The 18,320-nt window shown below is 37.0% G+C and overlaps 1 protein-coding gene across 3 annotated transcripts in view; it reads right to left on the reverse strand.

Moving 5' to 3' along the window:
- Positions 1–3,435: 3,435 nt before the first annotated feature.
- The window catches only part of SH3BGRL2 (SH3 domain binding glutamate rich protein like 2), a 60,443-nt gene continuing 45,558 nt past the window's right edge, over positions 3,436–18,320 (reverse strand). For all 3 annotated transcript variants that reach the window (XM_036316997.1, XM_036316998.1, XM_036316996.1), the window contains 2 exons: positions 9,939–10,019; positions 3,436–6,478 (listed from right to left, as the gene is read on the reverse strand). In XM_036316997.1, coding sequence (XP_036172890.1) covers positions 6,467–6,478; positions 9,939–10,019 — 93 coding nt within the window. In that variant the 3' untranslated portion in view covers positions 3,436–6,466. The remainder of the gene's footprint in view (positions 6,479–9,938; positions 10,020–18,320) is intronic.

An 18,320-nucleotide genomic window follows, 5' to 3' on the forward strand; every position in this document is an offset into this window, starting at 1 on the left:
GAGAATTAGCATCTTAGGAAATCTAGGACAAAATCCCATTAATATTCATCACTGTTCTGCAGAATAGATGGTATCTGTGTGGTTCATTAAATTTCCTCTTGAATGAAAGGAAAAACACAAAAATGCCACCATGACTTAGTTCACAGATGTGGGTCAATTCAATAGGGGACATCAACTTCATAAGACAATAAAGGAATGAGGCTGGACGCATAGAGAGATGTCCCATATTACATACAATACACAAACGTTACTCTTAAGTCCAGGGGAAAAAAGAACCCTCCCCGGCGATAAAAATGCTTCAATCTAGAGGGATGAAAAAGCAAAATGAGAAAAGCCCTTACCCTGGCAAACAGTACTAGAAAATTATATTCTGAAAGATGTTCACATTTCCTTTGGTAATTACAAATGAAGGAAGGATATTTTGCCAAACCCTACAAACCTTTTGAAGGTATTAATTCTTCTGTTGTAAATTTAGGTAATGAGGCTGGTCCAGACCAGTACTGTCTAGTAGTACTATAATGCAAGCCATAGATGTAATTAAAACATTTTTCTAGTGGCCACATTCAAAGTTTAGTATTTAACATAACCCAACATATCCCTAAAACTATCATTAAAAATGTAATCAATATAAAAATTATTAATGAGCTATTTTACTTTTTTTTTCATACTAACTCTTCAAAATCTGGAATATATTTTTATACTCACAGCACATCCCAAATTCAACTAGGTAATGTCAAGTGCTTAATAGTTCTATGTGGCTTTTTGGGACCATGCTGGGGAGCACTGTGCTATACTATAGCTTTCATTTTCATAACATTAATCATAAATATTTGCACTGGAGTTTTTTTTTCAGTGGGAAGTTTGATTACAGTGAATCTTATTATACAACCAAAAATGATGTATATTTTGAGTGTGGAGTGCTGTTTTATATAAAAATGTCTACATCTTTGTGTAATTCATTATAAGCAGTGCCAGATCTTTAGTTGATATACTTTCAAATGCCAGGGTCTTTGGTCTATTAAAAATGCTGTCCTCTGTTTAGCAGGAGTCTCAGAAGATAAGACTGCATTGTATTTTCTTGTTCTTATACTAACCAATCTGTTTACCAATCTGAAAACCTGCTACTGCCACAACTCACTGGCTTATATTCACATGATGTGGGTCTTTCTTATTCTGCTTAACGATTATTTAATGATGAGTCTAGGTCCAGTACAATTTCCTATGACTTAAACAAGTGGTTTTTAAAATGTTCTTTTACCTATAATATCATTTTGGCCTACTGATGTAAGCCTATATGTGTTGAAATACTAAGAAAATGTGCGTATGTAAACAGGCAGTCTATATAAAGATTTCCTTCTGGTGAAATTCTGGAGCAGAAAACCAAATCATGACATTCATTTCCTTCTGAATAACTGGAATTGATGAGCCTTAAAATAGCTTCAAAGAAGAAAAACTTCTGGAGTGTAGAGAGGTTTCCAAAGTACATCTCCTGGCTGATAATGCTGACAAGCTGAAAATTAGCAAACAATTAAACACACAATATATGCATTTAACTTTATTTTCTCCAAATAGAATAAAGTTTCATATGCTTTTCATACTTCTGGAAATGGCTTCATAAATTTTTCTACTCTGAATATAGGTTCTCTTTAACAGTTAAATAACTGATAAGAGATTTAAGTGTAAAGAGCTTTAAAAATTAATACTTAACAACGTAAGACAATAGGAAAAAGGTGAAATACTTGGAAGAGGGATTTCCAAGATGAAATAAGAATTCCCATAATAAAAATGTTCAACTTACTAGTAATCAAATATATGCAAAATAAAATCACAATGAGATACCATTTTGCACTCAACTTGGCAAAAATTTGAGTTTGATGATCCCAAAAGTTGGTGAGGATCTAGATAACTGGAAATTCTAGTATACCAGTGGGAATGTAAGTTCATACCATTGCTTTGAAAAACAATTTGGCCTTATCTATTAAAGTTGATGATGTGCTGTATTATATGACAAAGCAATCCTATTCAAGGTATACATCTACTCTTATGTATGTGTACCAGAAATCACATAAAAATGTTCATAACAACATTTCCTTTTTCTGATTAAAAGTTCAAATCCAGTAACAGAAGAGAAAAACTGTGATACAATCTTACAATGAAATGAAACGTAACAGTGAAAGAAGCAAACTAGGGTACTTGTTTCAAAATGATAATGCTCAATTGCAATGATCAAAAAAGAAGTGAGAAAAGAAGGATTTCATTTCATTTATTACTTAAGGATACATACATGGAGGTAAAATGATAAAGGACAGAAAGACTATGATAACACAGAGTTCAGGAGAAGGGCTCCACCATCAAACTGGGACAGGATAGGGTCAGAGAAGAGTCACGGTGCTTGAAAGGAAAGGCAATAGCTGGTCATAGGCATATAGGGGTTTCTTTGTTACACTTTACATTTTAGTGAGTACATATGTATTTCCTATGTGTGTGGAGGCATCTATGTTCCACTGCATGTATGAAATAATTTTACATTGGAGTGGCCGTAACAAACATAGGCAAGGATTATACATCATGTTTCAGATGATGCCCATTGCCTGGAGTGCAACTCCCTCAGCTCAACTCTGTCATTCACCACTGGGCTGTCGCTGCAGCTTTTGTTCCTCTGTTTCTCTCATCCTTGGGGGTGGAGACTTGCCCTGTTTAGACAGTACCCGTAACATTCTGAGGCTTCCATGCCTGCTGATCGAGAGGATGACTAAACTAACCTGACCTGCATTTCTAGGAGAACTAGGAAAACTTTGAAAGTCAGGGTTACAAAGAGGGTGGCTTATTTGGCTTCATGATTTAGCACATTCTGCAAACTTACAGCCTGTTCTCTATTATCTCCTCCTTCCCCCTCCCTCTGTCTCGGTGTTTAAGGTTTGAAATAGTTTGGTGATGAGATCAGCTTCAGACACTGCCTTCAGAAATGCTTTCTTCTGCTTTCAGAGGTGGCTGCATCAAAGGGGGCCCCTCTATTCAAGGTGGCAGCTACACTGTACTTGTTTTCTACCTCCAATCAGAGGAACAAATCCACCAGCCCGGGCTTCAGTGTGCTCAGGAAACCAATCCTCTATTAAGCCAACCAAGGGACCAAGCGATTTAACGCCATCCTTGGTCCCAGTTGCTGTCTGAGATGATTCTGATGACTTAGATGGTCACCTCCCATCACACACACACACACATACACACACACACACACACACACACACACACACACACACCAGCATGTGCATCTCCTCAAATGGTCAAATGATATGTCTACATTTTTATAACTAATCTGCAGATATGGGGCTCATGGATGAGAGTGGAAACCCAGCATCCTAAATAAACAGGAAGGTTTCAACCAAACACGAAACTAACATTAGAAAAGGTGTAAGAAAGGGAACAAACACTCAATTTTCAGAATATGTGTTTTCTGGAATTTATTCCTTTTTAATGATGAATATAAAATCTGAGATTTCACCAATGCCTTCAGGGACAAATGCATACAAATTGAAATCTAAAAATAACAATTATGCAGATCAAAGTGGCCCTGACACTTAAGAAAAGCTGCTAAATGAAAAGCATTTCTAGGAAAAGCAAAACCCTCTGTAGCAAAATCAAATTTTAAAAAACCAAAACAAACAAACAAAAAAGAGACTTTGGTACCTTTCAATAACAGGAAAAAATAGGTTTAGTTCATATAAATCCATGTAATACAAAAACATCTATGTGGGAATGTTGAATAAATCTATAAAACAGAAACAAATCTAAAATATATTAAAGTCTGAGAAAAAAATCTTCCTTTTCTGCTCTTTGATTTTTAAGAGAACACCAGAATTTGGAGGAAAAAAAAAACAACACACAAATTTTTCCCCAACAAAATTTCCTTCTGGTCTGCATATACCGCATATACCTAGCAGGATGGCACTGTGTATTTTATCTAATTTTAAAATGGCATACTTTGATTTCTGGCAGCACATTTCCTTTGTCCCAACAAGCCTACTACAGGATATAAAAATCCTGTCTTGAAATGCCCTTGACATTACCTCTAAGCCTGCAATTCCCCACCCATTTCTTTCCTAGGCTTTTAAGACTGTGATTATCTAAATCTAAAGGCAGCTAGTTCAAAAGGGAACATGTAAACCATTACATGTTTGAAATTCAGCTGGTAAAATAGTACAAGTAAGGACCCAATATTCTCTGAAGACAGTGTGGTTCCACAGGGCAATCCCTCAGTACTCTGCAGAGCCTGGGTGCTGTGGTGCTGCGTTAACGCCACACAATGTGCTTCTAGCTCACACAAAACAAGTGCAGCCGAGGCTGGTCTCTCTTATTTCTTTGCACTGACCAAAAAAGAAAAAAATAAGGTAGGGTGAGGAGTAGATGATGTGTAACTGTGACAGTAATTTAGCACTACTATTCATCTGTTTAGAAGAACTGCACTGGGCCTACAATAGCCGTAATAATTCAAAAATTTTAAGACAAATCTAAGTAGCTTTCCCTGTCTAGCAATGATTGTATTGAACCTATAACCCCAGAATTTAACTTACAAAGTCTCAATCTTAACAAGTTGGTTTTTGGTGCGCACTGGCAAGAGTAGACAATATAAATTAGATCATTGCAACATTAAAATTTTTTTAATTGCTGTAGCTTAAAAAGAAATTCTAAGTCTTATCAGAAGACTCACATACTCAAACACAATATCCAGTTAAAAAAAAAAAAATCCTGGATAGTCCCTGGGATTTATCAAATGGATTTGACCTAGATCTTCTTTAATGCCAACTAAGCAGTAATACCCATGATTTCACAACAGCTTTTCTTGGAGAGAAAACTGTGGGTCGTGTATGTGTTCCAGTCTAGCAGAAATCTGTGGCGTGCTTTTCTTCTGATTGCAGTGCTGGGCTACAAATCTGTCTAGGATTTTAGCTTTTGCATTCAACAAGTCCACATTTAGCAAGTTGGAGGGTGAGAGAACATATGTGATAGGGCTTTAATTCTGCTGTTCTTTCAATTTCTTATAAATGCCCTGCTCAGAATCTAAACGGAAGGTCCAGCATCAGGATGCTGAGAATAGCGGAATATTTTAGGTAGCCTGCTGGTAATAACGTCCTATTCAAGCCTCTTCTCATGTTTGGCAACTAAAAACTCTAAAAAATGTAAGCAGGAACAAGGATGTGAAAAAGTAGCCTCTGTCCTAATAAAATAGACATGTGTAGTGTTTATCAGCATGCACTCCAAAGATTTTGCATGCCAAGTACAATTCCGATTTATCCCCAGCAGCCCCTTTCTCATATATGCTGCTCTGGAAACTCACTGAGCTCATATATGGAATAAGAACATGTATGTACATTACTCTGAAAAATCCGAGACTGTGCATTGGCCAGAAATATGAACTAGTAAAGTTAAAGAACCAAGGGAAAGTAAGGCAGAAAAAAAAGAATTGTGCAGCAATATTAGCATCTTTTAATATGCCTTATCAAGGGTTCACAAAATATATCTAACCAAGATCTTCCTTACTCAAAAAAATATAATCCCTTCACAAAATAGAATAAGCAGCTGTTAGTCAGGGTAGCTCCATTTAAAAATATATGTGCACTTATGTGTAAGTTGCTAGAGCTGAAAATGCCTTCAGATATGAGTCAAGTACTTTTCCTATAAATTTACTATCTAATTAGTGCACCTCTTAAAATATACTTTTAAACAGTTTCGTGCATTTAGGTGAAAATTTCCTCTTGCAAGAGATAAAGAAGCATCTATTTTCCAAAATAGCGATTATTTTCATTCATGTAATTTGATTCTGATCACACAATAGTTGCAACAGTGATTTTTGGAAACATCTGTGGGTGCTTTGAGGATTTATGGGGGTAAGAGTTTACATTACCAAAAGGAGCCTAGAACATCCAACTTTTTCTGTAGGTGTTATTACAAAGCACTGAAAAGTGACATTTGTGATTTTGCAGCGAAAATCTTAATTCCTTGTCAACCAACATTTCTTTTTTTTTCTTTCTGATCAGAAGACTCTTATATCCTGGCAGACTAATTTAAGGATACAACCCAGGCAGCTTAAAGAGAAGAAGGTCTTGAGCAATAGTGGCATCAACTACAACCTAGGACAGATCCAACATTTTCTCTCTGATGGTGCCACTCACTTATCTTTCAGTCATTAAGGAAGCACACCTGTAACAGGTTATAGTACCTCCAGGTGAGTGAGGCAACTGCAGGCAATTCTGAAAATAAGAAAAAACCCACCACAGTTCTGATTTGGTTTAAAGTGATCATGCAATCCCATTATACCCATGTCTTCCAAGAACACCTTTTCCAAATGCAAGCAAAGTTACTGATGATGCATGTGGCTTTTGTCACAGTGATGCATTAGGTAAGCAGGTGTGCGCTGAGTACCGGGGGCGCTCCAAAATGCATCTCCATCATCTTCCACTTGTCTTCTCTAAGGTTCTGCCTATTTATTAATAATAATTAAAAACAGTCAGTCATTGCACTGTGTTGACAACAAAATGCATCCTGACAGTAATATTTTAAGTATCAGGAACAAAGAAGTTGGGAATCACAATAAATCACCCCCGCGTGATTGATAAGAACAAATCCTGAACAGTGGTTCTCAACCTTGGCTGCACATTAGAATCACCTGGGAATCTTTTTAAAATCCTGATTTCTGGGCCTCATCCTCTGGAAATTCTGTTTCTTTATTATGGGGTGGGGCCACAACATTAGTAACAAAGAAACAGAATTTCCAGAGGATGAGGCCCAGAAATCAGGATTTTAAAAAAAGATTCCCGGGTGATTCTAATGTGCAGCCAAGGTTGAGAACCACTGGTTTAGGATAAGAGGCCAGATTTAAATCTCACACACCTGACCTGCCAAATATAAAAGTGAAGAGAAAGCCATGTTTCAACAACTATAGAGGCCCCTCTCAGAGGTTCCATTCACACCTGGGTGAGCAGGGTGTGCGTGGCCCCCACCCCCCCACTCGGGGGCCTGTGGAGAGTGGCCCATGGTGAAGAACAGCCCTGTATGGCCATGCCTCTTGCTGCCCCAATCCCCAGGAGGGCTCCGTGCTTCAACCACCAAACAGATACCTGGCATGGAGGGCCTCTGCCCTGCTCCCGCTCTGGTTGGTCAGTGCCCAGGGTCTACCAGTTGTTATCACCCCCTGAAAGGCATCGAGCTCTGAAAGCAGAAACTTCTCCAGTCCCTGCTGTGAGTCTATTAAAATAACAAACTTGATGGGCCAAACACTGCTGGCTCTGCTGGTCAGAGAAGAAAGTGGGTTTCCCCGGGGTTTCCATGCCTTTCAACTTCTCCAGAAGAGTGGGAATCTGTTATTTTAAATATTAACAACTCATTTAAATTCTTTTAAAAGTCGTATGCAGACAAACACATCCTAAAGGCCACCACTGCGGGACCTCCACCTTCCTCTGCCTCCCACCTCGTCTACTTTTGAGAACTGCCCGCTGCACCTGTGCCTGTTGAGCCATCAATGTTCTTTTCCTGCCATATCTCTCTTCTGTCTCCTCAATGTGGAAGAGCAATTACAGATGCTAATGGTGCCTTTCTGTATCCCCTGGCAGGCTTTCTAGGCCTGTGTTTTATGTGTGTATACTGTAGAGAGGGTAGGGAAGGAGATGAGAAAAGGGGGCTACCATCTTTTACTGCATGACACCTGTGAATGCTCTCAGGCCTTATAGACTGTATAATGAATTACCACCAAGGTAAAATATAAGTAACTAGAAAGGAGGGAAATGCTGACCTGCTCTTAAAGATACTCCTATTTCTCTCCCATGAAGATGAATGGAGTACGAATCGTTTAAACCCTTCTGGCCCCAAATGGTTCATGTCACCCTGGCCAGTGTGGCTCAGTTCATTGGAACATCACCAAAAAGGTTGTGGGTTCAATTCTCTGTCAGGGCACATATCCAGGTTGCAGGTTCAATGCCTGGTCAGGGCTTGTATGGGAGGCAACAGATAGATGTTTCTCTCTTATATCAGTGTTTTCCTCTCTTTTCTTTCTCCCTCTCTCTAAATACCAAACTCTGCACCATGGGTTTTCCACTCTGGTTCCATGTGCTCCTGCTCAGGCACCTGAACATGGTGGGCTGAATGGGTGGGGATGCCCCGAGCCCTCACTGCCTTTGGAATGGTCTGCTGAAAACAAGTAAAGGTCAATGTCCTCAAGACCAACTTTAATACTATGACCGCAAGTCATGTGAGAATGCTTCTTTTATCACAGGTTTCTTGAGAAATTTCTGAGAGAATAAATATTTTTAAAGAGTAGAACAGTCAGCCTAAAGAGTGCCTACGGAATCCAAATCCTCGGGGGAAATAAGAGCAAAGAAGGCAAGCACACGGTATTTTTTAAAAAAGGCTTTTGCATGGACAGTGATGTGCATTGGATTTATGCATCCATTAGATCACTCCCACCCTAGTTTTTCCCAGTTCTTTGAAGATACATCTGGATTGTTTAATAACCTTTGGATAAAACAGGTTATAAAATATTAGTTTTTCTAACAAGTATTCCAGTGTTCCACCTTTATAAAAATAGTCTTAAGAACCTTTTAATATTATACGTGTGGGTTTTGCCTATTTAGAATATGCGCATGGAAACCACCCACTACCATCTGTGGACTTACTGATGCAAAAACAAAAGAAGATTTCCCATCAGCTATAAACTACAAGTGCTGGTGTATAATTTATATTATTGATAGTCGCTGCCTTCCTCCCACAGGTGTTCCAGAAATGGTGCAATCCTAGGCAGCTTCAAAAGACCTATTACTTACAGACATCAAAGTTGCCAATAATGCACTTCTATTTCAATTCAGTGTTAAAAATGACACTTTAGAACTCAGTCTCACTGAAATACAGTAAAAACTTCAAGTGCTAGGTATATAAAGATTTCAAGGAAATACACCAAAATGTTAATGTGGTTATCTCTAGGTGGTGGGCTAACAGTTGATTTTTATTTTCTATCCAACACATTTTTGTATGTTCCCAATTTTTCTAAACGAGCCTAAGCTACTTTCATAATCAGAATAAAACCAGTGTCACCCTGGCTAGTGTGGCTCAGTTCATTGGAACATCATCCCATACAAAAAGGCTGTGGGTTCAATTCTCTGTCAGGGCACATATCCAGGTTGCAGGTTCAATCCCTGGTCAGGCCTTGTATGGGAGGCAACGGATTGATGTTTCTCTCTGATGTCAGTGTTTCCCTTTCTTCTCTCTCTCCCTCTCTCTAAATATCAATAAAATAAAATTAAAAAACATTGTCTTTAAAAGGGGAAATAATAAAAATATCACCTTACTTAATGAGGAAATGCTATTTTTTTATTTTGAAAGTGAACCCATGTGCTTCACAAAGTTGTGATAATATACATCATTTCTACACCTAAATATTAAAAACCTTGAGCCGTTTGTTCTCTAAAAGACTTATGACACAATAAATCAGCTTTGAAAACATTTTGATTAGTTTAAGAATTGTAGGGTTTTTTCAAGGTTGACTACTTGTTAATGCAGACCATCTCTCTTTTAAATTAAATGAATTAAACATGCAAAAGACCTTAAAAATATGGCTTTGATGCTACAATTTAAAAAAACAAAGTATTGTAAGCTTGCACTTTAAAATAGAAAGTACCTACTACTTTTTGCTATCAAATTCTTCTTGGAAGAAGGGGAAATAAATTATAAATAAATTAAGTTATAAATAAAAAACAAACTAATATACAGAAGCAATTGAACACTGAAATGAAAAAAAAATACTAGGCTTCTTTTTGTGTTTTTACACTGGGCAGTCTCTAATTATGCATATTTAGGGTATATATGCATTCCTCTAACACGTTTAACTTCAATTGAGAACAATTAAGAACAACTGAAGAAAAACAAATTTTAAAATGCAAAGATTTACCTACCTTTGATGCCAACCGTGATTTCAGGCCTAAGAATGAAAAGACTGTGTTGCTTTCCTTTGATTCAAAGAAACTGTCATAATCCTAGAAAAAAAAAAGGGAGGGGGGGAGAAAATAAACAAAAGCAAACAATTATCTTTGTATTTGGTGCTTTGGGCAAATTTTTTTTTAGAGAGACTGCTCTCTTCCTTTTTTGTTTTTTTTGTTTTAATGTTTTTATTTATTTTAGAGAGAAAGGAAGGGAGAGATAGAAAAACATCAATTAGCTGCTGACTGGGATTGAGCCCACAACCTGGACATGTGCCCTGACTGGCATTGAACTGGTGACCTTTCAGTGCACAGGAAAATGCTCAATTGACCAACTAAGCCACACTGGCCAGGGCTTGACAAATTCTTTGTAATTAAAAATAATTTTTTTCCTTTATTGATTTTTAGAGAAAGAGGAATGGAAAGGGATAGAGGGATAGAAACACAGATGAGAGAAAAACATCATTGATCGGCTGTCTCCTGCACTCCCTCTGCTGGGGATCAAGTCTACAACCCAGGCATGTGCCCTGATTGGGAATTGGGAATCTAACCAGTGACCTCTTGATTCCTGGATCGATGCTCAACTGCTGAGCCACACCAGCCCAGCCAGGCCCACAAATTCTTCATGAAAATAAAAAACGTACCATTGCTCCATCCAGGTCAGGGAAGAGCTATATAAATCTACTAATTTGTCCTGCTTAAGCCTAAAAATTTCTTTGAGTATGATGATAAATGTAACAAGTTTTTAATCCAAAGCCTGTGACAGGATTAAAACATAAAACAATGACAACAGAAATGAAATTGGAACACACTTCCTTTCCTTTGTGGGCCAAACTAACATTTATTTGTGTGAAACCACTGTGACCTCAGATTTTATTCTAGCACTTCAATATGGAAGGCTGCCTCCCAATTCTACTATTGATAGGCTGTTATCTAGGGCTTTTAAAAAATATATCACCGGGTGAGCAGAAACCTGTACTAGTAAAGGTCTCCATGTGTCAATGTGAGTGCTTCTATTCTGCCTTTGAAGTCCACATTCTTAAAGAATGTGTCTTCAGAGAGAATAAAAAGATCAAATAAAAACTAGAGAAAACTATATTCTCTATGACATTTACCTTTGCCTCAGAAGCAGAATCATTTTTCTCTTCCTACTTTCACAAAAGAAACCATTAAGGAATTCTGGTCAATAAGCTCTTCAATTGATTCTTTTCAAAAGTTTTCATATGTAATACTACACAGTTTCTAAGTTGATATAAAGCAGTTTTAATATTTGGTAGAAGTCCCTTTTGATAACTATCCTGAGAGTAAATACTGTAAGCAGACAAGGATCAGAATCATTTTTAGGCATTCCCTTTGTGGGAGGCGCCTTACGATCAATCCATCATCGGCCCACCAGGTTGGAGACTGGCTCAGAGAAAGAAAAAAAAAAAATGTTGCCCAAGTTTGACAGCTAATACATGAGCTGAGATTTGGGCCCAATTCCATTGATGTTGTAACTGATGTTTTTTGTACTCTATGAAGCTTCTTACCCAAGAGGGAACCAAGTGTGGGGCACTCTGTAAATGAGTCACTGAACTCTAATGAATGATCCACTGCTATGCTGAACAAGTGGCATCACAGATACTGTTGAAACCTATCTAGGAATCTAAATGAGAGTTGACTTGTGGAGATCTGCTTCTTGCAAAGCATGCCTCAGTTGATGGAAAGTCTGAATTATTTGACTCCATGTAGAGACTCTCTTGTACAAATGTTTCAGCAGGGTGAGGTTGGAGTTGAGTTTCAAAATGTGAAGTTTGAGAAATTATCCAAGATACCCAAGTGAAGATTATTAGCAGAGCAGTGACTACAGAATTACAGATTTTGTAGAATTTTATGAAAAATTTTACAATTTTTATAAGAAAACTATGTCACAAATAATGCAAGTCAACATTTGATGTGGAATTTAGGCAACGTACCATTAACTGAAAATGTTACAAATATTCTTTATAACAAAGATATTTCCAAACAGTTGAGTGACACTTCACTGGGTTCAGGAAATAATACTGTTCGATATATATAGGGTGTCCCCCCAAAATATATACACACTTCTACCGAAATTAGTAACTTTTTTGTCAACACCTGTTTTCAAACTCATGACCTTCTGGTCCAGGCACTGCTGATAATTCGAAGCAATGGAATCACAAACATCAAGAATCATTTCATTCAGTATTTGTGTGCCCTCAATCTGTCAACTGTTGCTGGTTTTGTACCATAAGCTTCGTTTATTATGTATCCCCATAAAAAAGTCTAGTGGATAAATTTTCTTTGTTCAAAGCTTAGCCTAGCTTCATCCATTATTTCAAATTAGATAAACCTGAAAAGGAGTGAAAATAAAGTGAGTTATCAGCTGTTGAAGTGAGTATACTTTTTTGGGGAGACACCCTTTGAATAATTATAAAGGCAGTGTTTGTATTTGAACTGTGTTTTCAAACTTCCAGTAGGATGAATTTCCTTTGTTCAAAGCCTAGTCTGGCTGAAAAGAAAGAACATCAATTGAGCTATCAGTTGTTAAAGTGTGTATCATGTTTTGGGGACACCCTGTATATTCTCTAGCTGATCATTTAATACATATTTAATGTGGGAACAAGAGGGAGACGGCTAAACTACAGCCAGATTTATCTCATCCTTTTAGATATCCACCATACAAAAACTGGTGTACTAGTATTTGTTCCTCCCCCTACCATATTCGGCCACTATTCAGTCTAAATTCTTTCCCTAGAGAATATCATTTAGAGCCATGGCCCTAATTAAAGTCACATCTTTAGCTCTGATTTCTCCTCTCAATTCTGGTTCTGTATAATAACTAATTCTTCACAGACTCTTAAACATAAGGGATTTACATCACAATTCATGATCTTCCTGCCACACCACAAGATGGGCCTCTAAGAAAATGGCACCGCCAGCTAATGGGCTCTACCACATCGGAAATCAAGGTACCACAGGACTCCTCCCTTTCCTCAGCTAACAACTATCTTCACGTTCCTTTAACCTCTCCATCTCCACATCCATTTCATCGCCCTAATTGAAGCTAGATTTCTGCAGTAGCACCTCAATTTATCAACCCTTCTCCAATATAACCTATTTCTACCCCATCATTCTCAGGTGAAGATGGACTGCTCTTTTAAAAATGAGATGATGATCATATTGCCCTCTTCTTAAATTCTTTCCCTCAAAGCTTCTCATTGTCCTTACAATACAGATTAAAATTCTTAACATGGCTTAAAAGGCAATATGTGGCCCTGACTTAGTCAAGACTGAGGAGAAGAGGGGTCTTGTATTACCATGTACCAACAACTATCTAGTTCACAGATTCTGTATGGTATATATGCTCAGGGAACTATATCTGTGGTGTCCTGCAGTCTCCGGAGTTATATGATCTTGATCAACTCTTTTAACCTCCTCACACTATTACCTCCTTTCTGCATCAGATACTAGCGAAGTCCCTTAAAGCCTCATGATTCTATGAAATGATGGAGCATTCAGCGGAGTTGCTCTTAAATGGGCTGTCAGTTGTGTCTAGGGGTAAAGTCACCCAAATATTCTGGTTACTAAAGATACCTATTTGAAAATTTTGCCTCTCTCTGATTTAACTGAACAGGAAAAGGAAGAGACAATAGTGGGAGAGAAAACATTAGGACTAGTGACTCAGTCGTCAAAATGCTATCCCTGTTTTGAATTTTGAAAGGCCTTTTTACCCTTCTACTTGATTAATAATCTCTGATGGTCAGTGTGAAATGCAGGAACGAAAAAATGAATAATGTAAGAAATAAAAAATGAGAAACAATGCCTGACTCAATCTCTATAAATGTAGTGTGAATTTTACTTTAAAAGACTGAAATGCTAACATGAAAATATCTTGCGTGCAACAGATCAAAAGGCAAGTTACCATGAAAATGTGTATAATTCAGGTTTCATTGTTTATGTTAAAAATCTTAATTTAAAAATAGTTACAGTTCTTCAAATCATAAAACTGGAAATAAGGTCAACTCTCACAAACACTCTTCCTACATAAAACAGGACATGTAAAATCTATACATGTAGAGAAAATATGTAACTTTATAAAGAATCCATTTAACATTCAATCAAAACTATTCTCGCCCTGGCCAGTTTGGCTCAGTGGATAGAGCATTGGCCTGAGGACTCAAGGGTCCCAGGTTCGATTCCAGTCAAGGGCATGAACCTTGGTTGCGGGCACATCCCCAGTAGGGAGTGTGCAGGAGGCAGTCGATCGATGTTTCTAACTCTCTATCCCTCTCCCTTCCTCTCTGTAAAAAATTAATAAAATATATTAAAAAAAACCTATTCTCTACAAAACTATAAATTTTAGTTACCAAAAAAAGTATTTAGAAATTTCAGTTTAGAAATCTCAGAAGGGCAACATTTCTTATTTAGATTTTTAAATAATCCTCTTTAACTGTATCTCTGTCATTAATATTATAAGCATTATTTTTATTTTAAGAACTTTTAACGCACTACTACATAACTATAGCTAGGGGGCGGGCTTCTTACCTGAATACTGAATTGGATCCTCCCAAGAGTTTAGAAATTGTCACTTAAGGTAATTAACTCCTTCCAAGTGACAAATGTAAAATTTGGTAATTAACTTTAAAAGCAGGATAATTTAATGAAATAATTTTTAAAAGTCAATGTTAGAAAAGTACCTAACACACTAGGTTACCAATAATACTTGTCAAGTGGATGAATTAGCTATCTGCTAATTAATGGCTGATGTGCCATGTTTTAGATAATCTCATGCTAGTAACATAATTTGAATAAATACTATTTCTACTCTATTAATTACAGGTTTTAAAGAATTATGTACACAATTTACTTTCTGACATTCAAAAGCTTTTGAGTGGTCTGATGAATCTCAAAGTGAAAAAAGTTAAATTACTTTCCTTGTCATGTTTAGGCAAAGAGTATGTGATTGATAATTTAAAATCTAGGATTTTTGAATAGTTAATACCTCCTTCCAGATATAATTAACAGCATGATGTGAAATAATTTCAGAGTTAAATAGCATTAGAAAATTTAAAATCACATCTTACTGATTATTAGTATAAGTTATTATGGCCTTAGGAATTCCCCAATAAAAGAGAAAGATCTGCTTATTATCAAATTCATTTCACCTATCAGGTTTATATTTTAAAAAATATATTACGGTTTATACTGCAAACGTTAAAAATCACCATTTGTAAAAACTCACTCTCAAGTTGCTAAATAGGCTTGCTGAATTCCTTATAGTCAGACACTCAGAAGTGTTTGTAAATAAACGTCTGCAAATGACACATTTTAGGACAATCAACCTTCTGTTAATGATCAGTTAACAGAACCTTTGTAGAAGGGTACAAACATACAGAGCATATTCAGGATAAAACTGCCTAGTTTCAGAAGCCGGTACATTTTTATTACATTAAAGAAAAAGGATGAGAAATACCCTTTGTCTGCAGTGTCGACTGCTTATGAAAAGAAATATTTCTGGACTATATAGATATCAGCCTAACTGAGTACAATTATTAATGGAATAGTTATCTGAATGCTGCAATTTTAAGAATGAAACAAGCTAAATGGCTGTTAAGAAGAAAAAAAAATAACTTCCATTACTTATACTTCTGTTTGTGCTCAAGTGAAAACCAATGTTAGAGACATTTATAAGTGCATGATAAAATCTAAACAGGTAGAGTTCACAATGGTCTCATTCTTCCTGAGAGCTTCCTTAAGGACATAAGCCACTACGGTTAGACTATTATGGACTAGACAAGCATTTGAGACAAAGACCTTAAAGTTCTTTGCCCTTTTGGCGTTCCCTAAGAGAGCAGTGGGGAGAACCCAAACAGCCACTCTGAGAAGTGGTGCAGCTTCCCACGCTAAGCCAATGACAATTAGTGGACAGACCCACATTATTTCCACATGCCGAGGGCATATCCAAACAGGAGGCTGCAGGGAACAAAACAACACGTGGCCTACAAGGAAATGGTGGCAGCAATCAATTCTAAATGAGCCAAAGCAAACTGAGTTTCTCCAAAAGATGAAAATCTTTTTAAAATATTCATTTTAAGATGATAAGAGTTACTGCTGCTGTTTAAATTGGGCCAAGCGCCTCCTCCTTTCAGTTAAGCCTGAGGGTATCCTCTGAGCAGAATTCTTGACTTAGTGGTTGAAGACAGTACTATATTCTATTTTATGAAATCTTGGTAGAGAAGGAAAAAAACAGTTGGCAGTTCCAATCCTTGATGGATATGTAAGATGCAGTTGTCTAAAACAGCTTCATTCAGCAATTTTTATGCCAAATGCTAAAAATATGAGTAAGCCCAAAACTGAGGATTTTAAATTCCTAATTCATGTTAAACGTTTCCAACCATACTAGTACAAGATGGCAAGGCAAGCAAAAACATGCACCCAAGCACCAATTGAAATTGGATGGAAAATATTTTTGTGTTAAACATAGGAAAAGGAACCAGCAATAAAATTTTAATAACTACCCCCGCGGAATAAGTGAAAACGCTAAGAGACTCTCTTGGATATTGACATTTTTGTCACTCCCTTTTATACCACAGGGGTTAGTAAAACAGGATTATATACTGCCCTCTGTGACTGCTCACAGAACTAAACAGTTCTGTAGAGAATAGTATTTCTATGTTTAAAACAATATAAATATAATCTATGTTTACATATTATAATAGTTACTATAGTTGCAGAAGAGAATTGGACTGTTATAAATTTTAGCAATGCTAAAGTGTGTGTTTAAATCAAAAAGGGGGAGAAATAAGAGAAGTTATAAGAATGGAAATCTCCATCTTTCAAAAAAAAAAAAAAGTAAACACTGTCTACAGTTAAAGTCAAGGAATATATACATTAGTATATGAAACAGAGTGGTAATAACTTAAGAACCTTGTAAAAGGGAATCTGGGGGAGGGCACATATAAAGGACAGAGGAAAACTGACTCCTTGCTTTGACCCTTGCTGTCAACAGGCTTTATTGTCTTAACGTTGATATTAACATGGCCTTAACGGTTTTGTTTTCTTTTCATTAATTTTATCTACATAGGCTCAGAAAGAGAAAAAAATTTTAACAAAAATGAAACTGCCAGTTTGTCCGGCCAGTGTTGTCAGTGTTGAGCTTCGACCCATGAACCAGGAGATCACGGTTCAATTCTTGGTCAGGGCACATGCTGGGGTTTGGGGCCTGATCCCCATTAGGGGACATGCAGGAGGCAGACGATCAATGATGCTTCTATCTCTCTCTCCCTCTCCCTTCCTCTCTCTGAAATCAATAAAAATAGAAAGAGATAGAGAGAAAGAAAGAAGGAAGGAAGGAAGGAAGGAAGGAAGGAAGGAAGGAAGGAAACTGCAGTTTGGATAGTAGTTAAAATAGAGTGCTAAACATGCAATTGGGGCGTCCTGAAACTGTCTGGTTGAAGGTTTTCAATATTCATAGCACAAGTCGTTTTTATGAAAAATATGTCCCAGGGACTGACTCATCACTGTAGAATATTGAAGCAAATATCTCAGTAAAGTGAAATGGGAGATTAAACATTTATAGACAGAAGAATAAAAACGGGGGTTATATAGAAGAGATAAAACTGCAGAGAATTATCTAAAATGTTATGCTTTGGGGCATACACCTGATCAGCAATCAGTGATAAAGAAGACTTTATATCACCCCTTCCCCAACACCCAACTTTTCTTTTCCTAGTAGCTGGGAGGATGCCGGATATGATTATTTACAGTAAAATATCTAAAGGAGAAGATTCTCCTTGATAAGTGATTTTATAGACAGGAGGCCTTGGAATACAGATTTTCTAATTCAGGTAAAAAGTTTCCTAAGGAAATTCTACCTGTGGGATATGTGAGCTTCTAATAGAGCTCTGAAATAGATTTCTGAAATAGATGTCATGGCAAAATTTAGAAGTTTTAATAAGCTTGTTTTTGAGACATTTGGCTTTGACTTTTATTAATAAAATGAGAATACAAATGCTCAGAACCTTGACAAGGTAAGACCCAACAGAATGGGGTAGTTCCCTGCTAAGCTGAAAACATCTGTGGAACTATTCACCCATTCACAGAACCAATTTTTTTTTTAAATGCGGTCTGTGTTCCTAGCATTCTGATGGGTACCAGATACTAAGATAAACATGCCATGGAGCCTACAGAGAGTAAGCACAAGGAACTCAGAAACCAATTAAAGGCAAAGATGTGAAGAAAAAAAATTCTATGAGATAAATGTCATCTATACTAATAAAGGGGTAATATGCTAATTAGAGCGGATATCTTCCAGACGACCTTCTGGACGTACTTCCGGACAAAGCTGCAGTGGCT

Source organism: Myotis myotis, unplaced genomic scaffold, assembly GCF_014108235.1.
Source record: "Myotis myotis isolate mMyoMyo1 unplaced genomic scaffold, mMyoMyo1.p scaffold_m19_p_7, whole genome shotgun sequence".
NCBI classification, from domain to species: Eukaryota; Metazoa; Chordata; class Mammalia; order Chiroptera; family Vespertilionidae; genus Myotis; species Myotis myotis.